The sequence below is a fragment of the Ixodes scapularis genome, unplaced genomic scaffold (genome assembly GCF_016920785.2).
Source record: "Ixodes scapularis isolate PalLabHiFi unplaced genomic scaffold, ASM1692078v2 PGA_scaffold2__306_contigs__length_199485367, whole genome shotgun sequence".
Classification (NCBI taxonomy): Eukaryota; Metazoa; Arthropoda; class Arachnida; order Ixodida; family Ixodidae; genus Ixodes; species Ixodes scapularis.
This window is the reverse complement of record NW_024609857.1, coordinates 57,639,845-57,666,158: the sequence shown is the minus strand read 5'-3', so window position 1 is coordinate 57,666,158 and position 26,314 is coordinate 57,639,845. Positions and strand designations below refer to the sequence as shown.

The 26,314-nt window shown below is 43.8% G+C and overlaps 1 protein-coding gene across 1 annotated transcript in view; it reads right to left on the bottom strand.

Moving 5' to 3' along the window:
• Positions 1–26,314, bottom strand: part of LOC8026594 (medium-chain acyl-CoA ligase ACSF2, mitochondrial) — a 65,835-nt gene that overhangs the window by 20,968 nt on the left and 18,553 nt on the right. The window contains exons 3-10 of the mRNA XM_029987457.3: positions 25,428–25,481; positions 25,203–25,321; positions 24,509–24,556; positions 24,310–24,427; positions 21,565–21,660; positions 10,918–11,066; positions 7,394–7,485; positions 4,970–5,046 (exon numbers count right to left, since the gene is read on the bottom strand). Coding sequence (XP_029843317.2) covers positions 4,970–5,046; positions 7,394–7,485; positions 10,918–11,066; positions 21,565–21,660; positions 24,310–24,427; positions 24,509–24,556; positions 25,203–25,321; positions 25,428–25,481 — 753 coding nt within the window. The remainder of the gene's footprint in view (positions 1–4,969; positions 5,047–7,393; positions 7,486–10,917; positions 11,067–21,564; positions 21,661–24,309; positions 24,428–24,508; positions 24,557–25,202; positions 25,322–25,427; positions 25,482–26,314) is intronic.

Genomic DNA, 26,314 nt, shown 5'->3' with positions numbered 1-26,314 from the left:
CGTTGTCTATTATTATAATATTGAGACGTTGCCCCCTTTTCTTCCTCCTTCACGAGTGTTCCTTTTTGCAAACAGTCTCAGATTTCAATCATCATGAATAACTTACACCATCTCGCCTGCACGTTAACCGTTTTTTCAATGTCAGGAACTGGCCACGTCAAATACGTCGGACACCAGGCGGTGGTCCGAAACATAGCCGGCGGCGCCGAGAAAAGAAAGGACGCCGCAACGAAGGCGCGAAACTAGGCAGGGCGGAACGTAGACGCGGTCGAGTCGGCTCAACGAGAAGCCACGCGACTACGTGGAAGCATACAAGGAGCGATATGAATCGACACAGGCGTCACGTAGGTGATGTATCCCGATGGCTGATCTAGTTCTCAGGTGTTCCAAACGGAACACCCGCGCGCAAGGGCCGCGAACATTGCGGGCAAAGTCTAAAACACAAATAAAATTCCCAGAAAGTAGAAAAAAAAACCGTCTTCAGGCACATACTGCATAAGGCTCCTAAAAAGCGACAAGCCGCCGTTTGGCGTGCCGGTGCGTAAACGCTAATCGCCAGGAATTTGGCGTTGCCGACAAAAAAGTTATAAACGAGGACGCGACCGTCTGGGTCACAGACCGAGAAAGCCCCCTTCAAAAAAGCCGTGCGAGATGTCAAGACAGCGACACCGCAAGAGCGTTACGAGACAAAAGAAAAATAACGGGATTGAAAAACAGGTGTAGTGGACATCCCTCGGTGTAGCCGCCGGGCCGCTCGGTCGCCGAATCTTGAAGCTCGTGGTGTCTCGTTCTGTCTGCTCGCGCGGACAGGCTTATTTTTTATCGTTTCGGTAGCACCACTAGCTTGGCTGCTACAGATGTCCTCCCTGAGACAAGTGGCCCGGACCACTTGCGCTCAAAATGGGGAGCGGGTTGGAGCGTTCCTCTGACACAAGGGTAGTAGTATAGTGTCAACGGCTGTGGTATGAGCAGGTTTTAGTCGGTCCAGGGAAACTGTATCTCGACGTCCCTGTATAAGTACCGTATAAAACTTCGGTGCCCTGCCTACGACCTGGTATAGGCCATCGTATAGAGGTCTGAGAGGCTTGTTTACCGCATCCCGACGTATGAATATACATGCGAAGATTGGGCAAGGACAGGGTGTCATGCGCTAAGTTGCTGTGTCTGTACTGTGCACAAAGAGTTAATGGCTTCCCGGAGTCGTTTCACGTAGGAGGTGAGATCCATTACACTTTGTGCCGTTGATGGTTCAACCAAGTGAACAGCGAGACGAAGGGGAAAACCGTACACGAGTTCTGCCACTGTACAACCCAATTTGGCCTTCAGAGTTGATCGCAGACGAAGTAGCACGTGCACTGGTAGATTAGTGAACCCATGCATGGGGGAAGGTTTGTGCTCGGAGCGCATCCGTACGCAGCCCATAAGAGATTTTAATTTTTTAAAGATCGCGGACTCGAACTGGCGCCCGCGATCGGTTGTGATTTTGGCAGGCACACCGAAGCGGCTGATCCAGCTGAATATGAAAGCGTGTGTTTCTGTTTTAGCGGTGATGTTTTTTTAGTGGTACCACCTCTGGCCAGCGAGAAAATCTGTCGACGCATGTCAATAGGTAGGTAAAATTCCGTGAAGTTGGAAGTGGACCTTTAATGTCTAGATGGACGTTCTCAAAGCGTGCGGATGGTAGCGGAAACTTGCCGAGTGGTGTATGGGTGTGACGCTGCACCTTCGACCTCTGGGAGGCAAGAAAAGAGCGTACAAATTCCCGTATGTAGGCGTTGATTTTGGGCCATACGAAAAGGTTCGTTACCAGTGCTTGCGTTGCGCGTATGCTTGGGTGGCAAAGGGAGTGAAGTGAGGAGGACAGCGCATGGACGCAATTGGCGTGGCACATACGAGCGGGGTTTTCCTGTCGAAGTCATGAACGTCTTTACGTTCGGTAAACTTTAAACGTCTTTACGTCCTGTGAACTTTAAGCGTCTTCACGGTCTGTGAAAAAAAAAGATTTTCGAACAGAAAGCAAGTCAAAATGCTGGGACTGTGAAAAATGAACAACCTCACGCTGCTTATCTGGACAGCAAAAACCTTGCACATTTAGAGTTTAGACGTACAGGTCCACAAAAAAAGGGGAAGAAAGAAAAACGCATTAATAGTCACTAGACGGGCACCGAATCCTTGGCGGTTTTTTTTTTTTTTTGGGGGGGGGGGGGGGAGCAGTCGAGGTGTGGGGGCGTCCGAGCCGTTACTGCTGGACGGGAGGGCAGGCTTGACGTCGTGGCGTTCGCATACCATGCCTTCGGTGCGGTCGTCGGCGGGCGCTAGGCCTGTGGGTGACGAGCATGTGGGCAAAAGCTCCTGGTGAGACGGCGTGGAGGGCTGTTGTCCCTCGCCTGGAGTGACGTCTTCCTCGTCCGCGATTACGAGGCGGTCGGAGTTCGAGCTCAGGTCATCGGAGTCGGCGGTGGGGGAGACGAAGGTCGCGGCGAACCGCCTCCTCCGACGAGCCGGTGGCTGAGTCGATGGCAGGCGGTGGTGGGACTCGTCGAAGGACGGAGGGGTCGGGATCCTCTTCGGGACAGTCGGCCGGGAGGGGACGTCCTTCGATGGGAGCGGATTCCGGAGTAGAGGGCCGAAAGTCTCGGGGCAGCTGTGCTGCTGCGGTGTTCGTCTTCTGTTGTGAGCAGTTGGCGGTCACGTGGCTGCGGCCACACCGCAAGCAGGGCGCCGTGCTGCCGAGGGGCGAGGTGGCCGAAGACGCCACACCGATCACAAGTGGGGCCTTTTAGGTCGAACCGATGTGACCCTCCTGCCCTCACCTGCTGCATACATGTCGGAGGCCACGGTAGTTTACCATGACGCGGTGGGCGTAGACAGTGATGAAGTTGGGGATGGTCTTCGTCAACTCCCCCTTCACCCCCCCATCTGCCGGTTTTCACGTCGGGGAGGTTTCAGAAGGTCGCGCGGGTGATCGCCTTCACCCTTCTATACGGGCTGAGAGCCAGGCCTAGGGTCTCTTCCGGAACGTAGGGCGGCAGGGAATACACGGAGACGTGGATGACGTGGGCACCGACCGATTCCAAGGGCACGGCCACGTCACGAAGCACAAGGGAGCTTTGCGCTATCAGGCGGTTGGCCACAGTCATGCTGCTGATAGCCACTAGAAACCTCACATCACCGTGATGCTGGAGGTTCTGAAAGCCATATGGACCAGCGGCTACTCGAAAAGCGTCCATGATTTCGTCCACTGCCCTGTTGGCAAGGACATTAAACATAAGGAACTGCACCTTCGACGGCATGGTCGAAGACGCCATGGCGCTAACAAAAGCCCCGAGACCGTGAAACACATGGCCTTAGGGACGCAGGAACGTGAAGGTGCTCTCGAAAATAGTGAACAAAGCCCACCTTAACACCGCTGCTTGAAATGCCGACGAAACATTTAACCAGCAATTCTCCAGTTGAACGCCAAAAGAACGGAGAAGCGCGAGATCAGTTTAAAGTTTTATAATATTCTTGTGAAACCAACTTGCCTCCTCCAAGACGTTAAATTGTACAACCGAAGACCCTCATTAAATCTCCAAATTTGTTGTGCGTGTAACATTTATGCTTTCTAGCACTGGTGACATAGTCAAGCTCGACAGGCTTGCAAGGACAGAGTGACCGGAAGTCGCTTGGGACGCAAGCGGCAGTTCATGTCTGTAAACAGCAAAAGGGTCTACGCAACGTATGTAAACTCGTTAGCGTTTTCCGCCAAGTCACATTCAGGACTAAGCAGCTCCACGAGCAATTCATACTGCCGCGAACTGGTGCTGCTTCTTAGGAACTCATGACGTGGCGGCATTTCAACGGAGCCTCACAAACCGCCACCAGACGGAATTTTGAAATTTGTTAATTTGTTTTAAAATTATTTTTGTTTTTTACTTTTTCTTTTTTTGCAGCTTAGAATCAATAGTCTATGCTAGTGTTTCTGGGCTGCTGGCACACCATAGATCACATACTAACAATGAAATAAGTACAAACATTTCGTTTCCGTACCCCTGTAGCAGATTCCATCAAAAGTATGTGAAATAAATGACCCTTAAACACCAGTAAACACTCTAAAATGGTACGTGCAACTTCGTTTTTTGCGAAGCAAATAGGGGGCCAGTCACACCGACAACGTGATCTGCTCAAAGACCATGAGCGCGACCTTTCGCATATGGCCGGACCACAAGAAAGACTACGAGGACTGTTCATGTAGAAACTCAGTAATGCCACTTTGGAGACAAAAGTTTTTTTTTTTATATCGTTTTAGTGGTAACATAATTTGCAGAATCTCCACTGTAGTTTGTAAACCACAGTGATGGATCAATCCGTGTTCAAAGCGTAAACAGACGCGCACGCCATTTTTGGGTTTTCTTTTAGCGTCACTGTCCATGCCGACTGCAACGTACAACAACAAAACCACTATTGGCGACAAGTGCACGCGACCAAAAGCGTCGCTCCGGTCGGCCCTCCATGACTAGCCAAACGTTCCCTTTGCCCTCTTGAGTAGGCCATGAGCTTTACTTTCATTAAAGGAAATAAGGAGAGTGTCAGTCTGTGAGTTTTGACGGTGTTGGTGTTAGGGCGCGATGACCACACAAGCTTCCACCGTGCTTTTAACGCGCGCCGTCAAAATTTTCGCTGGCAATGAATCATTCTGATGTTGACGTCACAGATAGAAGCCATACGAGGGAGCCACCGCAACATTTTTTCGCCAATAGTCACTGACAGGTTCAGAACGGCATGGAGGTGCTTCAGTCTCCGGCGTGAGCTTTTCGCCTTCGTTCATGCTTCGGCGTCTCGTAAGCCCCAAGCGCGCACGCGCAGCCGAGGCACGGCGGAAGGCAACGAGCCCGTGCTTGGGTTCAGTGCATCCGAAAGAGACGCCCCGCCGTTCTCATCTACTACGGCTACGGCTGCACCTTCTACTTCGCATGGAGTGTATACGCACGTGCATACGTTCGATATTCAGCTTTGCCATGGCGTTCTTCAGTACCTCGGGTGGACACGGTGCTCCAGCCATCACGCCTGTAACAGGAGGCAGTACTTTACTGGGAGGAGGACTCTCAAGGGGCGACGGTGCTGGGGGACGACTGGAAACAATGGCGGCGATGATTAAGGGTTGGCACAGTAAATAAGCGAATGCCTCGTCGCATACTGCGCCAAACAAAGAATTGTCACGCTGTCCAAGACGCTAGACGACTCAGCACTCAGTATAATGTTAGTCAAAGTGAAATGAAATTTCTACATGAGTCTCTTTAAAAAAGATACGCGTTGCATAACAAAAACTCTGAAATTGGTGCACTGAAAACGATACATATAAGTTATGTGCGCTACGGTACTAACGGCATGTACAACAGGTATACGAAGGCCCCCGTATTATGTCTTTCACGTTTAGATATTGTGACGTTTTGCTTCTTTTTTTTTATCATGTTAAGTGTGAACGAAATGAGAAAAACGTTCATTAGGGCATTCATGCCTTTTATAATCGTGGGTATAAGAGGACAAAATCGGTTGTACGGAGTTAAATGATCAAATCAAGAAAATTATGCGATCTGAATGTTACTACTTTGAAACGTTCCACATTGACGACGAATTTTAGGATATAGCTTAAAATAATCAACAAAACAAAACGTCGTGTTAATTGCGCATGTTTTGTTTTTTCTTTGGTAGTGTTTTTTGTTTTTGTTTTAAACTTCGTGAAGGGTTCGGAACACAGTTCTTTGTTCAGAAATATAAAATTATATAGTGAGGGTTTCCCAATTGCAACAGAGCGTTGACAGGCATCGGTATGACGGAGTTCGGGACATGGCGCGTCAGATGTTACTGACTGGGGACACTCGAGACATTAGGTTCTTGCCTCCGTTCATGATCAGCCGACGTTCCGTTGTTATGAAGGCGTTTACAAACAGCGGGCGAACCTCATCGCTGCAGTGCCCCGATATCAAACTCGTTCCCCGTGCTTCTTTTTTTTTTTTTTTAATGGGATAAGGGGGACAGAGAGTGTTTTAAGTAAGGACTCGTGTCTGAGTGCTGGTTTCTACCATACATCGACTCAACCCTCTGACGTCACGTCGGTGCGGTGGCGCTGCTGTCGGCACGGCGCATGCGCAGACCCTTATCAGCTCTCTCGAATCCGATGTTGCTGTATACTTTGTTTTAGCACGCTCAAGAGCGCAGTTTATTACCAGGACACACACAATCATTGACCCTAAAAGCGCAAAGACACGGCTCATTCACAGCTCGCGAATTGTTTAATCAGGAGACTGCACTCAACATAGAAAGTCGACGAAGGCCTCGACATGGCACTTCTTTCCGCTGCTTGATTGGCCTTATCGACTGTTAGGGTCAGCTGTGCTCTTGACTTATGGTATACGAGATTTAGTGCTCAATAGTTTGACGATTCCTACACGAAAAAAGGAAACTATACTTAGTTTTAGCTTAAGTCCAGACGCAGCCGACGCTACGAGCTAATGTGACCTATCAAGCTGCGTTAAAAGCGCGATTCACTGGACCTTTCTTTGTTTATGATTGGTTCAGCGATAATAGAACACGTACAAAAACACGACGAACATCCTGATGGAGCGCTTTTGAGCCTGCCTGATTTGTCCCATCAGCTCGTAGCGTCGGCTGCGTACGGACTTAAGGTGAACTGAGGTCTAGCTTTTGTATATGGGCTCGGTAGTTCGTTTTTTACGAACACGACTTCAAAGCATCAGCGCGCATTGATATCCCGTTTATGAAGCATAAAAAGCTCTAAAAGTAAGCTGAACGCTTCGCTAGCAGTATTTGGCTTGCGATTTCCAAAACCACGGTTATAATGAGTTTGGGAGCTACTCCACAAGCAACTATACTCGGGAAGGTTTTGTTACAAGATTATAAAGAATGTCTGCGACTACTTTCCAGCAGATCACTCGAGGACCAATAACTGTTAACGACAGGGATAGCTCGAAAAATGGCAAAAACAGAAAAAAAAACGTTTATAAAAAAAAAAAAAGACGAAGTGTGCCATGTTATGATGAGCTTGACGTCCCTCCTGCTGACGTCACTCTGATGTATCACAATTAAACTGAGATTAAGAATTACGTATAAGTGCTTCCTAAAGCCGATCCACGTTTCAGTACAGTGTGAGGACAAGAAAGGTTTTTGTATACCTTTACGCGATACCTATAATATTGATAACTCATTCTTAGCCAAGAAAATCAGAAACCTGAATCTTATGCGACAACAAACAGCTTTTCAAACAATAATTGCTTTAGTGTTTTCCATGATTATAAATAATATCAAATTGTTCTCTTACTTTTTATCCGGTTAAATAAATCAGTTAAATAAAGAATGAACGTTCTGGACAACAAATAATGCAAAAGGAAATCACCTTTACGCATGGAAGAGACGTCGTAACGTTTGGCTTCCTGATGATTCAGTATGTCGATGTACATTGTGGGCGTTCCGTACATGACCGTACACCTGGAACATCCGGTAACAGGTTTTTCAGTTAACCAAACCAACCCGCGCGCCTTCTGTACACCACATCAGAACTCGCAAGCTGATAACCAGTTAAAACATCCTCGATCTCTCTGAACCGCAAATTTTGTATTCTCGCACGAGCGGCGAAGAGCAGTGCCGCCAGCGCCGATAGAGAACGACATCGAAACAGCTCAGTGATTAAACATCACGTGCAATTAATACTGCGCAATGGCAAATAACTCTGCTTTGTCTTTTGTCACTCTGCGGCATTGAAACTACAGATGTTAAAGCAGCTTGAACAAATGAAAATAGTTATAAAATATAATTCTTTCAGTGACCTGGAAGTCGTCTTTAACTGTACTGGCGTTGTTTCTACAAATATTCACATAATTACACAAGGATGTACGAACGTCTATTATACATAGCATTTTAATTAAATAACACTTATTTGTGTAAAATCTATCACCTTACTGAATTCACTATATTAGAAAAGAAAAAATAGTTTCCTTGTAGCAACCTTGGCCTAATCTTATTTTAGACGTACTATTTTTAACTTTAAATGCGAATTTGTAGTTGCCACGAGCCTTATACACCGATGTATTTTAACTTTCATGAAACTAAAGTCACGATCTTTAATAATATAACCGCTTACACGCTGGCAAAACGTTTACGCATTTTTAGAAAGCAATAGCTTAAGCTCTTATACCCCTGTCAGACGGGCTAGTTTAGTGTCACTACAAGCGAGTGCACTTCGCCCTTAGTGTCATTTCTGTAGTGTGCCACACGGCTCCTTCCTGAGGAACGCACTTCGCTTGGAGTGAGTTTGACGAACTCACTTCGCTCGATCGAGCGCGTGGAATCAGTAGGAGTGTTTCAACAGTAAAACATAACAACACAGAAATCAAAAGCGTTGCGTAAGTTTTATTTTAAAAATAAAAAGAAATTCGTGAAAAAGACGACATATAGAAGAGTGGCATTTGAAAAAAAGTAGTGGGGTAAACTTGGAGTTTAGGCTTACCAGAATCAAGATTAGCGCAGCGGTGAATTGATAAAAGACGACGACAAAGTCAGTCATTTATGGCTGTCTTGGTTAGCAGAGAACTATAGAGTCTACTTTTGTTTCAGCATGTAATTATTCGATACAACGCGATAATTATGATCTGATTAGGCTGTGTCAGGGCCTCTTCGTAGGCTTCCGTGGAACGAAGCGGAACGCCAAAGTTGGATATGCTTCGTCTTTATATTGGCTTGCGATGATCGATCAGAATCATCCAATTGGCGTAAAAATCGTTCATTAATGCAACGTTGTTTTAGAGCACAGCTCCTAGGCACCCCTTTCTGAGTTAAGCGGCGTCGGCGTAACCACGCGTTGCATAAAGGGCTGTTTCCCAAAATGACGTCACACGTGACGTCACGTGTGTCGTCACGTGTGACGTCACGAGGGTAAAATTTTCTCGCTAAATTTTGGGGTAAAAGTTTTTGCTAAGTTTGGCGGAAAATTTTTCCGCTAAATTGAGGAAAAAGTTTACCCGTTTGACGTCACATTTAAAATTTCATATGACGTGTCATGTGACGTCACACGTCAATTCAGCGGGAAAATTTTCCGGCTATATTTAGCGGGAAATTTAGCGAATTTTTTACGCTAAGTGGGATGGGAATAGGAGAGGAGGATAGGACGGCACGGAGGGGGAGCGGCTGCATACCCTTCACTTCGTACACTTCCGCCCTCCTCTCAAGAGCTGCGCTCCAATTCGGCATTACAGAGAATTGTAAAAGTCTAATTTTTTTAACGTGTCTTTATTAAAGGGTATTGGTGGCCGAGTGGGCTAGCGCCCACCAGATCGGAGTACCTCGAGAGAAAGCTCGCGCTGGAGAACCCAGTGATCCTGAGCTCAATCCCCAACCCTGCCCGAAGAACACACTTCCAATGAAGTGAGTTCGGGGAGCACACTACGCTCGTTTCGGTAGACCGAGTGTGTAATCTCGATAGCAGTGTTCAAGGAGTAAAAATAATAGAAGAAATTATCGCTGCGTAAAATTAGTATTATTTTTATAGGAGTAATTTTAGATGCGCACTTGTTTTCTGTTGGCAGGAAAGTAGTACATTGTAAAAAAACAAGCGGCTAATCTAGTTTCCAGCCTCGGCCCCTGCGCGACGGCCAGCGACGGTCAGGAGGCACCTGCGAGACTCCACCAGGAATCTGAAGGTGGCAGGAGAGACGCGAAAGGCTTGCTTGAAATGGAACTCGCCCAAATGGGGCAAGGTGTCTTCGAACCACCGTTCGTTCCTCTGGAAAGTCCACCGTTCTCGACTGATCACGGGTAGGTTTTCGGTCATGAGAGCGGCTATGGTGAAGACATTGGCCTGCGGCTGCTGATCGATGTCACTTGAAATTCTTGCCTGTGCGTCGGCATCCAGGTCCAGCTGTCTCTCATCTGAAAGGCGTTGGGCTCTCACGGAGAAAAGTACCCCAATCACACGCTTCCACTGTCCAACATCGCGGATATCGTCCTCCAGCTCGTCCTCCACACACTCCATGATGTTTCGTTGTGGCGAGTGGCCACCGTGCGAGTGGCCAAGTCGGCTCGCGCACACCAGCTTGGAGCACGCGGAGCGAAAGCTCGCGCTGCAGAACTCTGGAATCCTGGGTTCAATCCATACTTCTGCTCGTTTCGATCTATACTCCGTTTCACCTTATGTTGTACCACAGACAAGGCTAGAAGCGCGAGCTCATAGCGTTGGGAGCTACTCTTAAAGCACGAGAGCTTGTGCCGCCGAGATGTGCCCTGAGCAAGGAGCTCGCGCTTGTAGCCTTTCCTGCGGTACATTATGAAGTGAAACAGAGTATAGATGAGCATTGTACCGGCGTGCGGATGCGTATCACTGGCTTGTAATGGCTGATCGTAATGATCAAGTTGGATTTAAATTTGGATTAAAGCTCGTGACTTAGCGCAACAATGTGTGGTAACGCGTTTCTAATAAGACGACGAAATTATTTATGAAAGAATGCGTATGCACTGTAATATTTTGCGTGACAATGTAGAATAACCTTAGCTTGGTATACGACCTTAGCTGGGGTAATGACGAGACAGTCATTCGAAGCATCCGAAACGGTCGAGATTGTTTTTTATATGTGTCGCGAGAGCGCAGCCAGCTCTCGAGACAAACCCACGCGCTCGTGCGCAGCGCTCGCAGACTTGCCCGCCGCCGTGTGCCGGTAGATACATCACACCCATTACTTACCCATCGTCATTGCCATCATTTTGGAGTGACACTAAGTTTTCCCGTGTAGCACCAACAGACTTGGAGTGTGTTTCGGCGGGTTGAAGTGCACTCGCTTGTAGTGACACTAAACTAGCCCGTCTGACAGGGGTATTAGGCATAAGAGCAGAGTGAGTGTGCATGCTGAATCAAATTTCCGGGCGGCCGACCTTCGCTTCGAGATGGCTTCCAAGGCGGCCACGGCGTCGAAGCTTGGTGCTGGCATCACGATGGTAGCGCCAAACACCACGGCGGCCATTGTGCCAATGACGCAACCGAAGCAGTGGACCAGTGGAACATTCAAGCAAATGGAATCGTTCTAAAAGAGAGACAGATACCCAAACTTTTCCTTAATTAGGTTCTACACAACGGATGTGCAAGTCTTTCAATCAACCTTTACATTGAGGGTACGCCGTATAAATTGTTTAAAAACTCCGGAGCATTATGTGAGCACGAAAAACGCACACACGCAAAATTACATCGTCATCAAGCCCTCGGAACATTGAATGGTGAAGCTGCTTCACATTCGGGTAAATGAAGCATACGGAGTGTATGCTTCATTGGGGAAAACGTGATCGAGTGAAGTACAGGAGGAACAGCGCACCCGCAAAACAGTCACTCAAATCCACACATACACAAAATAAAGAGACACTTACTCAGCGCTGACAAGCAACCCTCTGGTAATATTATACTTTCTTCTTCATCTTCTTTTTGCAGTTTGAACTAAGGCCAGGGAGAATAATTGGTCCTTTTTATTCTTGAATGGGAAGCTAAACCGTAAACTAACTAAAATTTAAATTAATGTTCGGCTAGGTGTTATGATACGGGGAAGAGTGTAATGATACGGGTTCGTCCGTTTTGTGTGAAAGAACCATTTGTTCTGAATTCAGGGTTGGTCCCTTTCAGATTTTGTTGCCTTTCTTCTTTTTGAGGTCACTTGAACGTCCTTTCGAGCTGTGCTAGGTTTCGTGGGTGTTTTTTTTTAAAGATTTGTATAAGGGTTAGCTATGGGACAGGCGGAAGTGTCCGGATGTGCGTGCGGAAGAAGACGTATATATTTATTTTATATATTTACATACCCTCAAGGCCCTGGGGGTGTTACAGAAAGGAGTGAGTAAAAAAAAAAAGACAACAACAAACAGTAATAGGAGACATTATAAGTCACGGGTCACTTTCGCAAAAATAATTAGTAACAACTCTTTTAAACATATCTAACGAGGGTAATAATATTAATGACGCCGGAAGGTGGTTCCACTCTGGTGATGTCCTAGGAATGAAAGAATCGTGATAGGCTGAGGTTCGAGATTGAAGAACGCCGACTTTGTGCTGATGATCAATGCGTGGAGAAACGTAAGGTGGGACGAGGAAGAGCTTCTCTTTAAGAATGGGGTTAGAATTGTATATTTTATAGAAAAGACATAGACGAGAACACTTACGGCGCAAAGAAAGCAGTGGCAAGGAGAGAAGAAATTTCATGAATGTTACACTAGCTGTCCGGTGATAATTATTAAGTATGAAACGAGCGCCACGGTTCTGAACTGACTCGAGATGAGAAGTGAGCGTCGTCTGACCAGGATCCCAGATTGAAGCTGTATACTCTAATTTTGAGCGAACCAAAGATTTGAATAATATTGGTTTAAAAGAAACTGGCGCTAGAGAAAAGTTACGTTTCAGGTAGCCTAACATAGAATTGGCATTAGCAATGATGTGGTTAATATGAATATGCCAGGACAGGTTAGAAGTAATGTGCACACCGAGGTATTTATATGAGGTCACACATTCTAAAGAAACGTTATCAAGATGATAGATAAAAGGCGAAGTGTTACGGCGAGACACTTTCACTGTTTTAGCCTCTCGAATAAAACGCGCAGGATATCCAATCTCCATGTTAACATCTGTGGCCGAAAAGCTCATCAATGAAAGTAGGCAAGACGTCTGCACTCAACAGAAACAAATAGACAAAACAAAGAAATTCAACATTGCGCAATATATTCATAATTTTTCTCACGGACTGAAGAAACTAGGTAACCGAGTAAACTTGGAAGTCATCTTCTCATCTCCTAACAAACTTCCCAGCTTGTGCAAAAAAGTAAGTACCCGCCCACTCCCCCAACTACAACACCTTTGTCCCTTGAACAGAGGAGGTGGTGTGCTCCTCTCCCCCCTCTTGTGGGAAACTCTACATAGGTCAGACCGGAAGATGTTTCAACGGCCGCCTTTGTGAACATAAGAACTCTTTGACCAACAAAGACTCCGGACATCTAGGCATCCACTGTCAAGACTCTGGCTGCTCAGTGCCGCTGAACAACTGCGCCGTGTTGTCAAGCACAACACCCAGCTAACAAGAGAAATCATTGAGGCAGCGAATATCACAAAACACAACGATAGATGTGTTAGTACTACGTCTTTAACCTTATCACAAAAAGAACTAGGCTACCTAGCCTTACATTAATTTCAATTTTAGTCAGTTTACGGTTCAGCTTCCTATTGAGGAAGAATTGAAAGACCAGTTATTCTCCCTGGCCCTAGTCCATAATACAAAAAGAAGACGAAGGAGAAAGTGTAATAATAGCATAGAGTTTATAGTCAGCGCCACGTAAGTGTCTTTTTCTTTTATGTGTGTGGACTTGAGTGACTGTTTTGCGGGTGCGCTGTTCCCCCTGTACATCATGAGCAACCAACTCGACCGAACCTCCGTGTTAACAGGTTATCGAATGGTTTGGAAGTTATGTGCTGAGTAGGAAGGGTTTTGTGGAAGTTAAATATATGACGTCCACAACCATTAAATTCAGCTCCGGGGTGCCTCAGGGACCTGTTTTAGACCCCTTTTTTTAAATGTTTGTCAACGATATCCCTCTCGTTATTTCACAATCATTATTCCTCCGGTACGCCGATGACATTAAAATATACCTTGAAATTCAAACTTTTACTTTTGACGACTGCGTAAAACTACAGGCAGACGTGAACAGATGCAGCAATCAGTGTAAGGAAAAGAGGCACCTTCTAAACCGTTAAAAAATCAAAGTACTGACATTTTCTCGGAAAACTCATAATGTCGGTTTTCTTCATCGATTTGAGGGGGCCTTATCGACACGTGTTACCGAAATTAGAGACCTTGGCGTTGTGTTTGATTCAAACCTAAGGTTTGACGTTCACATGGGCAAAATGGTTTGCGTATCGTGACGAGTGCCTGACCTTCTGTGTCGCCTGACTAGAGAATTTAACAATCCGCGGACGTTTTTAACCCTTTACTCTTCACTGTGCCGCTCGCAGCTAGGCTATGCATTGGTAGTGTGGAACGGAATCTGTAAAACCAATTCACTGAGAATTGAACGGGTGCAACACAAATTCATCTCAATTTTTAAGCCTCGCTATTTGGCTAGAGATGAGCAAACTTTGGATTATCAAGACCTTTTGGGATGTGTTGAACTGTGACCTACATCGACGCAGAAAAAAAGCGGATTTGATATTTTTGTTTAAAACCTTTCACAGCCTAATAGACTCCCAAAGTCTCTTCTCTGAAGTGAATATAATGAGAATTAAAGTAACTACAACGGTCGATTCACCCTTTTATACATCTAAATAATTTAGTCATTTGTGCCCAATTCCCAGGTCAGTGGATTGTTACAACGGTTACGCTGAAAAACTGGACATATTTGACTCCAGCCGGAAGAATTTCGACCACTCAATAAAGAAACCTGTCACAATTATGGCAGAGCTGAAAGATGTTACAGTGGATCGCACACGATCTTTTATTCTTTCTTGTGACTTTGTAGACACGTTGTTTTACTCTTGAAGCTCATGTAGCCAAAATTTCACTATCACTTTTAAACTACTCTATAATGATTAAAAATGGCATGAAGGCTACATGGCCATTAATATTGGCCAGAAACTTTGTCAATTTACACTTTCATTTTTCTTCTCTCTGCGTGATGTACTCTGTCGACTAAATACATCATCCTCACGGCGCACCAGCGTATGAACTTCTAACATAAATATTTACCTTCTAATTTTATGTGTTGCTGATTCTCATGTTTGTGTGTTTTTATCTAGTTATAATTTCTATGTTTTATCTTGTAATGTGAGTGTGCTGCTTGTTTTATGTGTTTGAATGTCCCGTGTGTCAGTACCAGACGTGTGCCTAACTCAAATACTCTACTCAAGATACTGTATTTCAAATACTTTTTGAAGTATCTTGGTATCTTGCAAATACTTTTGATCGAGAATATTTGCTACTGCATTTTAATTACATTTCTGAGTATCTTGTACTCATTATCTCAAATACATTTTTGACATTCGGTCATTTTCCGAGTTTTTCGGCATGAAGTGGCGTGAGCGTGCTACGGGCAGACGCGAGCATTGTTTCGAACAATCAAATCCCGTTGCTAGTTTGGATAAGCTACGGTAACTTAGATTGAGCTCGTGAAAACATCGCTTTTGTGCCAATTGTGACTAATATTTTACCCCAAAGTTCGTAGAATGAAGGCTTTCCCCTCACCTTCGTAAAGGCACGTCTTGTTTCCTAATTCACCCCAAAAAACCGACAAACAAAAGGGGTGGTTTTATAGAAGCAAAGATCGCTACACAAAGGCGCAACGCAGAACGAGAAACGACCCACGACAACAATGTAGACTTCAGTGCCAAGAAAGTAACAAACAGGAGAAAATGAGAAGTGTACAAAAAAAGAAGACACTTTTTTTTGCTTGTTCTCTATCCAACCCCACTGCAGCGAAACGCCAAATTTTGTTTTTCTTTTTCTTTCTTTTTGTTTTAAGTCCGACACTTATTTCTCTCGCGAACACTGTCTGTAAGCGAACATTGATAAGCGGAGAATAGGGCAGCAAGCGAACTACGAGTGGGATGCCCTCTAAAAATGCTAACAAAGCGTCCCCCAACGTTGAGTGCCTTTCTGAACGCAACCTACTTGAAGAAGGTGAGACTATTGCCGTGGCTATTATCTGGGCTCTCTTTGTTATCCATTCAATAATTTCCGTATCCCAAGTTCATTTATAGTGAACTCTCCATATAGAGAATATGGATTGTAGTTAAACGAGGCGTCTAAGGTGCGCCGCAGGACGTGATATTCAGCAATGTCACTATAACTGAAGCGACCTCTTATTTTTTTTGTCCCAGAAATGTTTTGTAACATGTATCAGTGATATTCTGGTCCGTATTGACCATTTTATTTAGAGCTCTCAGGGCGGTGCCATTTTGTTCGACCGCAGCGCCCTCTCAAGACATCCGGGAAGTCAAGCAGGTTCAGCGGGGTAAAACGAGAGAGAGGGCACACGCCCCATTCCGCTGGGAGACGACAAATCGGGAGGTTGCCGTTCTCAATCTTTGGGCTGTTCTGGCGGGCTTTACCGAACATCAAACTCTCGCACGTGGCTGCCGTTATGAAGTGGTTCGCGTTCTTAGAATATCTATGTCTGCTCCAAAATCAGCCTATACTGCTCTGTTGTTTTATTTCAGTAAATGATCAACTGGCGTACCTCTGTTCTGTTACTTCAACAGCAGCACAGTCAGCCGGCGGTACTACCCTCAACCACTGCGTCTATTACGTCATGTGAGTACGTTTTTATTTATTACCCCAAACTTCCACTCATTATCGTCAAAGGCCTGCACCAGTACGAACTTTGTATAGTAAAAGAGCTACAGCAACCGGATTTACCTTACGCCGGGGAGACCGGCCGCTCTGACATAATTTCCCCATTTCTTTTTTTTTTATTTGCACGGAGGTAACAGCGCAATTGGACCCGGTTAGCTTTTTATCGAGCATAGCATTACACGATAACTTGCATATCAAAATCCGCACATCTGCGCTTAAAATTTCCCAAATGATGCAATCTTAAACCGAGTTTGAACGCCAGTCGGATGTTAGGTGCAGCCCACTCGGCGGAGCAGACGAAGGGCGGGGTGAAAGGGGGAGATCATTTTTCCCCTTTCTGCTCTTCCTGGTGGAACAGTCCATAGTTGGACTGCATAAAATAGCCCTAGAATGTTTTTTTTTTTCGTTTTGTGCTGTTGCGTGCTAATAAACAACTCTGGTAAACCAGAGTTGAGCACCTGTATAATTATGTTTTTCACCGACTTTGATACAAATTACGCAATGCGGAAGTATCTTCAAAAGTAATTGAATTACATTTTTAACGATTCGTACTCTACTGAAGATGCTTTGCAATAAAAGTAACTTGAGTAGTATTTTAAATACTTTATGAAGCAGATATTTAGAAACTTAAAGGGACTATGAAGGCAATTTAATTTTTTTTTAAAAAAGAAGGTGTTTTCGGAAGCATTGGGGTCCTGGCATGCCACACAATTTGTTTCTAGAACGTTGTGACTCTTATTTTTGTACCTGCAAATAAATTTGCGAAACCGAAACAAACATTCAGATTTCTTCCCTTTTTCGCCTCTGGAAAGAGAAGTGACGTCAGGGAGCACTGTCGGCATCGGTAGGATTTAGTGCACACTCAGTGTGGTTCCATGGTTCGCTCTAGTACACGGCGGTTTGTGAAGAAAACCTGGAAGAAATGGACGACAACGCCGCGCTCGCAAACGAGTTTGAGCTCCCGTTCAGCGACCTCACGCCGACTGAACGGGAGATGCTGCAAAGGACGGAGAACTCTGGATTGGCGACCGATGCAGCAATGCTGTGCATTGCTGCATCGGTCGGCAGTTTATGCAAACTAACGTCGCCCGAGCGACCGCACGTTTTTAGCTGACCTTTCGCGCAACCTACTACTGCACATAAACGCGGCATGATTGGTGAGACACCAGTTCGCAAAGCGAACACGAGACGACGCACGAAACCAAAACCAAAAGTCCGCCGCCCCCGGCGCTCGTACCTCTTTTTCTTTTTTTTTTGTCCATGGTTGCTCGATGCTTGTTACGCGCCCCAGGTAGCAGTGCGGGATGCGTTCAACCAGTGACAAACGGAGGGACCGCTTCAGATTATGCTTTTATACACGGTATGACACCTATTAATTCCCAACTACAACTTCAAAATATTATCCAACGTTCAAATAAACTTTTTTCATCACATCTCACCACCGAAATCGAAACCAAGAGCGCGTCTATCGTTTGAACCAATCGCCAGACGAGGAGCCCGTTGTCGTCATTATTACCGCGCCTGTTTGCTCGATTGGCGCGGCACCCAAACTTCTGTTCGGGCTAGAACTTGGTCAACAGTATCTGAGACGTGCCTGACATCCATTTCAACCGTCGAATAAAACTTCGAAACTGCCTTCATGGTCCCTTTAACTTAAATACTTTTATCGAGTATTTTGTCCAACACTGGTCAGTACCCAGACCGAATGGTTGTTCCTAAACACCCAATAAAACTGATTTATTTATTTAATATTATTAATATTATTTTTAATACACAGGCGCGACCTATCGTGTAGCCAACACTTGGCGGTACCGTATATTTCCTCCTTTTCGCTCATAATATTTTTTTCTTGGCTTGAAAAGCTTTTATCAAAGTTATAAACTACATTTTCTGATAAACCGCAAATGCATTTGACTTCGCAAATACCGCAAAACATTCGCTCTAGTAAAATGCGGTTGCAGGGTCACCACATAGGTGGCGCCAGCGTGCCAGTGTGTTCTCCAGCGTTTTCCAGAGACCCTGGATTGTAGGGAGCGTGCAACTGAAACCCCAAGGAGCGTTTGCAATTTAATGGCGGACACCTGCTGCGGAGATTGAGTGTAAGTGCGCATGCGCAGCGTTGTCGCGAGGTGAGGAGGAAAGCAGGTAAAAAGGCGGAAGCATTTGCAGACGATTACCCCTTTTGCCACTTCCAGGCACCTCGTGTGGAAAACACGGACCATAAACCACATGGACCGATCAGTTGGAAACTCTGGATAACAGGCTCTCTAATGTTTTTTCATCGTAAGAGATTTTCAAAGGTGCTAAGGCGCTCGGTTCTAAGAAGTCATATATGTGTGACGGGGCCCTTACACAACGATCATGCTGTAAGAATGGAGAGAACAGCTTCAAGTTAATCGGCTAGAAGGTACGATGTTCACCAAGTATGGTGGAATGAACTGAGTGGCGCGACGACGATTTCTGACTAAGTAATCAAAGCCAAAATGCACAAGTGCGACACAGTACCTTGGTTTCAGCGCTTCCAGAACAAATGAAACTCGCATTCGCTTTATTGTAGAAATAATCAACTCGTATAGCGTATACATAAAAAAAAGTGTTTCCCCTGTATTACTAACAGGGCTGAGCAGATATACACCATAAAGTATTTTGGAATAGAAATACCGAAATGCACATACTTTAAAGGGAAACTGAAGCGGTTCTGTATTTGAGGAAGAACACTTAAATCGTCTACATTTGGCCTCCAGGATCACGAATATCGAGATTATTTTTCATTTGGTGCACGGAGGTGTCTCAAAGTACCGCTGAAGCCCCTCGTTTCAGGAGCTTGACGTCATATCGGGAGTTTTCGGAATCTCCGCTCTCGCGTATCTTCAGAGTCGATCAAAGCTGTGCACTCGCACTCTCGCTATCTTCAAAAAAAAAAAAAAATGTAACACGTCACGTCAGGACAAAATGTCAGTGCGGAGGAACACGAGCGACACGCGCTTTGCGGCCGAAAAATCCTGGTATGACGAAACAACCGTTTGGAGGTGTTTCGTGTTTTCTCGTGTTTAGTTACATCTTCAGAGACAACAAATGTGATTTTCAAATTCATGGGATTAAAGTACTCTAGAATTCGTCTCTAGGTCTTATCTTTTTTTCAAGAACCTTTTCGGCTCTTTTTTTTAAGGCCAAAAAGCTGATAGTCGTGTCTCCTTAATGTGGTCTTTGTTGATATGAATACCCGATCATACGGACACAGTTTTCGGGTACAAACTGGGAGCCTTGCATTCTTGTCTCATTATTACGGCCAACTCACATTATGGACGATTTTATTTTTTTGAGGGGGGAAGGGGGAGGACGGAGGTGTCCATATCAATGATACAACACTGTACTGAGATACATGTGCCTTTTATGTAACGGGACGTACCTGAGATCCTTTTGCGAAACCAGCAAAAAAAGTATTTCGGAATGCATAATTCTTCCATCAAGTATGAAACTACTTCTGTATAACACATTATTTGTATCTCATTTGGACTTTTATCATTTGGTATAGGGTACCACTACAAAAAAAAATACATAGAATATTCTCACTACAAAGGAGAGCGTTAAGACTCGTGTTTGACGTGCTTTACCTTTTTCACACGGACGAAATTTTTGAAAAAAAACTCGGGGTGCTAAAAATACATCAACAATACGAATACAGGGTTATCATGAAGTATGAACAAGAATATCCTGTGATAAACAGCTTCCTGCTAAGCTTGCCATCCCTTAGAAAAAGAACACTTACACATCCTTCTCGGCACTCAGATTTCTGGAGAGTTGATACATCGCGGACAGATTACGGCCTTCAGATAATTAGAAGAACACTTCCAACGTTACTAAACGCTTTCATAAATTCGAACGTTGATATGATATCTTCTAGCCCGCGTGAGTCACGTAACTATCTACTTTTTATATAAATATGTTGTTGTTTATCGTTTGTCTTGTTTTAAGGCAGAATTTTCTTGAGCATATTTTTGTCATTGTTGATTTCATGTGTCTTTGCATGACCTGTTAGTCATCTTTTTATGTTACCACAATAGCGTTCTGTGGTTGTTTCTGTTGATTTTGCTTACTTTTTTTATGCTTTGTATGCTTGACGGCTAGTGACCCGTCAAGCTGCTTTGTCAGATTTTTTCTCGAGCTCCTTTCATATGTGATATGGTGAATAAAGTAATTATTGTTATTAATAATTTATGCTTTTATGCTTGACGGCTAGTGACCCGTCAAGCTGCTTTGTCAGATTTTTTCTCGAGCTCCTTTCATATGTGATATGGTGAATAAAGTAATTATTGTTATTAATATTATTACATATACAGATGGATACAAAAGAGCATGTTTTTCCGAACAGAGGTGGGGGGTGAGGGGGCATTTCGCGGCAAATGCAAATGACCGTATTCCTGTTTTTGCCTCAGTTTATTCACTTCCACTTACCTCGAACCCTTTATCACTTCACAGCCATAAAATTACAAATTCAGCAAAAAAAAAAAAAAATCATTGTAGCCTTTAGTTTTTCGGTGAGACCAACGATTACTCGTCATGCATGACGAAAAGGCTAACATGAGTGATTCTTTCCTCCTCTCCACTCGCCTCCTCTACAGTGTTTGCTCTGCTAAAGCGGAGATAGCAGAGGGCCTTTCTAGGAGTAGATTATTCTGCTATTTCTTTTAAAGTGACCGCTCTTCGAACCACCCTTCTCTTTCTTGTTTTCTTTTAATATTTTTATGACTACAGTATACCAGGCAACCAAGCTTCCTTCATGTAGAGGAGGTCATGTGCCTGGTTCATATTACAAATTCTTATACTCCTTGAACCAAAACGATTTTTTTTATCGTATAAAACCGAGATTCAAGTTTTTACAACAAATGTAACCAAGTACCCAACCGTGGCAGATTATCGCAATACAAGCGATACATCGCAAATTTATTTCACTACTGAAATACAAATACATGTTTTAAGCTATCTAGATACAGAGATACAGATATTACAAAATAGTTCTAAGATACTATCCCGATACATTTGTATCGCGATACTACCTAGCCCTGCTATAATATGCAGATTCTTCAAGAAAACATAGTTTTCACGGGGTCTGAATTTAACCTCCAACTGAGACACCAGACGCCATCAAGGCAGCTTCCTGCTGTCTAATCATACACACTAGACAATTTTCCATGGAAAGTGCACGTACCTGTTCGTGAAAACCTAGCTCGTGACCACATGCGTTCGCATTGTTGACAACGTTGAAATGGGACAGTAGGGCTCCTTTGGGCTTTCCTGTTGTGCCCTGCCCAAGGACAACGTAAGAAACACAATTTATTATTATACCACATTAAATTAAATAAATATTGCGGGCGATTTAAGTTACGAAGAGATCGAAGGCAGGAGGATAAGCGGGACCTTTACTTTGGGATCCACAAAAAGAAACTTTTATTGGACTAAGTTTTCTGAGACAAGGGATACTGCACAATGCTGAACTTTAGTAAACCAAATGTTAAAACACACACACACACACACACACACACACACACGCGCACGCACGCACGCACGCACTCACACGCACACACACACACACATTGAGGGCAGAATTTAAACAAACTTTGGACCAGAACAAGACTTATAAGTACTAGAAATGGCTTCAACACGGAATGTGTACAATCGATCAAAACCCTTTGCAGCACGGCAATAAAAAAACAACAATGAAATAAGAAATAGTTGCCCTATTCATTATTTCCCCCCGATATGAATGAAGGTCATCCGAATGAAATTGTTAAACACCTTAAGACTGATAAATTCCATGTAAATATATTAAAACCGGTACTACTACAATTATAGAATCGTATATTTTCTAGTGGCAGTATTTCTAAGAACATCTATTGTTCGGCCCATATACAAAAAAGGCAAAACAAAAGCCTTAATTTTAGACCAGCATGCGTACTGTATGTGATAAATTATATAATAATAAAATACTTCGGAGCTATATCTCAAGATGTAATCCAATAACTCGCAAGCAATATGGATTCAGGGAGCAGATAGGAACCAGTGACTTGTTAGAATACTTTTTTGACTATGTAAATAAAAATATAGATAGTAGTAAATATGTTCTTGCTTTATTCATAAACTGTCGTAGGGCCTTCCAAAATATAAACCATAATATATTACCAGATAAATTACACAGTATTGATATTCGGGGAAAGATGCATGACTTATATCAGAATTATCTTAATGACCGGTATGAGATGGTACGACTAGGGCCAATATATAAAAGAAGCAGAGAGAACCTCAAGGTGCAGCACTCGGTCCACGACTTTTAATTTATACGTTAACGAGATAACCCAGCTTAAATAAAAAAAAAGATGTTAAATTTGCAGACGATATACAGTAATTGTATATTGTCTACAAAAATTACGAACTAGCTGTAAACACACAAAAATTACGAAGTAGCTGTAAACACACAAAAATTACGAAGTAGCTGTAAACACACAAAAATTACGAAGTAGCTGTAAAGATGATACAAGACATTTAAGAATTAACAGAATGGTACCGAAAATATCGTTGTGAACTTTCCTAAAACACAAGTAACATGCTTCCGATACCCGACGAAACAAATCCTGACTGAATTGCCAATACAAATGCTCTAGCAGAATTGCGATAATTGCTCATGCGTCCCGCTGAATTACGCTCATAATGTCAAATACCTAGGGATGCTTATAGACGAACATATTAAACAGTATTTTCATGTAGAACAAATTTGTAACAAATTAAGCGTATTAATGGCGCAGATGAAGCACATACAAGATCTGGTCCCTCGATCCATACTAAGAATGATATACAATTCACTGGGCAAGTCCACACTTCAATATGGAATGACAGTCTACAGAAACTGTGCAAAATATCTACAATTAAAAATAGAATCGATCCAAAAAGGATTGCCAAAAATATCGGTTAACCAAGTGAACAAACTGATCCGCAAAACTATATGGATAAAGAACTATACAACTTGCGTGTTAGAAACCAGATGGAGTATGATATTATAATAAAACATTTTTTCAACAACAAACATAAAGGGGAAAATGCCAAAGGAAGAACAGTAAGGCCGAATAGAAAATTTATTGAAGTTTTTTATGCTAAATATGGAGTGGCCACGTAATATTACCCCTAAAAAAGGCATCTAAAGCTGTTTGGAAACACAATAAAGCTGTGATTTATTGATTGACTGATTGATTATGTACCTAAGGTTTTTAATAAATTATCTTAAGAGTTTCTTTTACTAAAGATAAAATTAGAAAAACTCTGTCAGAAACGCAGATACTTTAACGGAGTAAAAAACACCGATAGAAAATTGGTTCGCTTCGTTAAGTTAAATTGTAGTTAACGACGTAACATAAGAAATGCCGAAATCTAACATATCTTATACATTACTGTTGTTAGTAAATTTGTTGAATTCTACACACAGTCAGGTGGGCAAGGTCCAAGCGGTTACAAAAGAATCCTCTTCCTCAACACCAACAACCTCACATCTTTTGTTACCACTTGGACCTTGTACACATGTGTGCGTGTGCGCGTGTGCGTATGTGTTTGTGCGTGCTTGCGCGTGTGTGTGTGTGCGTGCGTGTGTGTGCGTGTGTGTGTGTGTGCGTGTGCGCGCGTGTGCATTTTGTCGTTCCAACTTTTGTACCTAGAGGCAAGGTATTTTTCTTTCTTTTCATTATGATCGCTTATCAGCCTAGCGGCGCAATAACCTTTATTTCAGTTCTCTGCCATTTCATTCTATAAAACAATTCAAGTTCCTCGACCTTGTTTAGTCTTTAAATACATTTCCTGAAATGAGCAGGGTTCACCATTTCGTCATGAACCTTTTTTTACGCTTTTCACAAAATTTGTTTAAAAAAAAATGTTTTTTTTTTTTTTTTAATATAACGCCGTGACGTCTCACCGACGTGAATTGGATGTTGACGGGAGCGTCAAACTGAAGCTTCGATGCGATGACTTGCATTTCCTGCATGTGGCATTGTGTGGCAGAGTTCATCAGCTGGCTGTACGTCATCGTGCCTCTGCATGTTCGCGAACGTGGTTGTTAACATAAAGCTACATGGCGTTTATAAAGCGATAGAAACATCAACTGATGACCTTACGGTTGTGCTGCGTCACCAATTACAATGATGTGCTGTAACATTGGGAGCCTGTAAAACAAATATTTTTTTTTATATTCTCAAAACGAAAGGACGGTATAAATTTCCTATATAAAAATCGATTAAAAAATGTGCGCTGCGCATTGCAGCTGATATTCTTTTGCAGAAAGTATGCGAAGAGAAAAACCTCGTTCTTCGCATACTTCCTGCAAATGAGCCGACTTAGCTCGAGATTGAATGATATTTGAGCCAGTTCAATTTTTATTGATCCGAATGCCTGATATATTTTTTTTTGTATATTTTGTTTACATCCTACAGTTTTTCTCAGATCGCTTTCGCTAGCCTGTACTTGTACTTGCACTTGTACTTACGTTTTGTTAGTCACACTTTGAACGTTCTTATTGTTTATTGTACGCATATCGCAACGATACTTTGTTTATACAATCTGTGCATATGAAAGCGGCGATATGAGAGTCAGAAACAACATTCTGCAAGACTTATCGGCTGTATTTTTGTTTGCTTGTTTTAAATGTGGGTCACGTTTGACTGTTTGCAATTTGTCCGCTTCGGATAGTTGCAATTCTGTCATTCTTACCACGACAACGAAAATATGTTATTATTATTACGCAAAATAAAATGACTGACATAACGCATAAACAAAATCCTTGCCTCCTCGTGGCTTAAATTGGTTTCTTACCTAAAACTCTTCAGCTCCCCAGGCTTGACGTCCTTTATTTCTGGGACTATCTCAAGCAGCATCTTGTAGTAATCTTGTCGAACAAAGTTTTCGGCGTAAATAACTGCCACACAGTCCCCCTGCATGCAATTAGACTCTATAGACATTCTTCCTCCATGGGCTGTCTTCTCCTTCATTATCCAGCGAGTGTTGTTTAAAAATAGGAGTTGCGAGAGCGCAGCTTACGAGTGATAGGCAGTACTCCAGTTCCGTCACTTGGAACGCCGTGTTGATATTTACCTAAATACGGGGGAGAGAGAGGATACAACGCAAGTTTGTGTCAGCTCGGACACTGCACAAGACTGCTGTTTACAATCGAGTCCGCGTTTACCCACACTGCGCGTGCGCTGAAACAAAATAGCTGTCAAGTGAAGCGTCTGCGCCGACCGCAGACGCTTCACTTGACTAGTATGTTGCGACATAAGCAGTACAAGAGAAGCATCGCCCCCCCACCCCTCCACACACACACATTGCACACTAAAGAAAACGACACTTCTCCCTTCATTATAATGCGCCAAGGAGGCTAACGCAAAAAGCAATCTCTCTATTTTTTTCTTGGTGTCAGGCGAGCACGTTGTTGAATGGTCCTCTTTTTCTGTGACGTCAGGAAAATAGTGCGTTCCTACTGGGTGGCATAGTCATCTAGTTTCTCTGGGAATTTAGAGGTGGTGCCTCTTGTGGTTAAAGAGGTATTCGCACAGGAAAGAAAGCCCTTCCTTTGCTCCCGGAGGTGTGCATTACGTGGTAAAAACGTCACGCTATTGAGCGGAGGAGCGCTGACGTAGAGATCTCCGGGGAATGGGGTAGCTTTTCTGCTCAGATTGTACAAAGAATCCTCCTCCCCCCCCCCCCCCCCCCCCTTTTGTGAGTGCCAATTAGGAGTCGCAACATCGCAATAGACTTATTTATATTTGCGCGCCCTCTCTCCGACGTTGTGCCAACCTTCTTCCGTAGCTTCAAACATGGCGAACCATACTTGAAATGACGGGGAGAGCGCGCCACTATGAGAAAGTAATTCCGCACTACTGCTGTCTCTCGCTGCGCAATCAATGAAGAAATAAGAAGGCTACTAA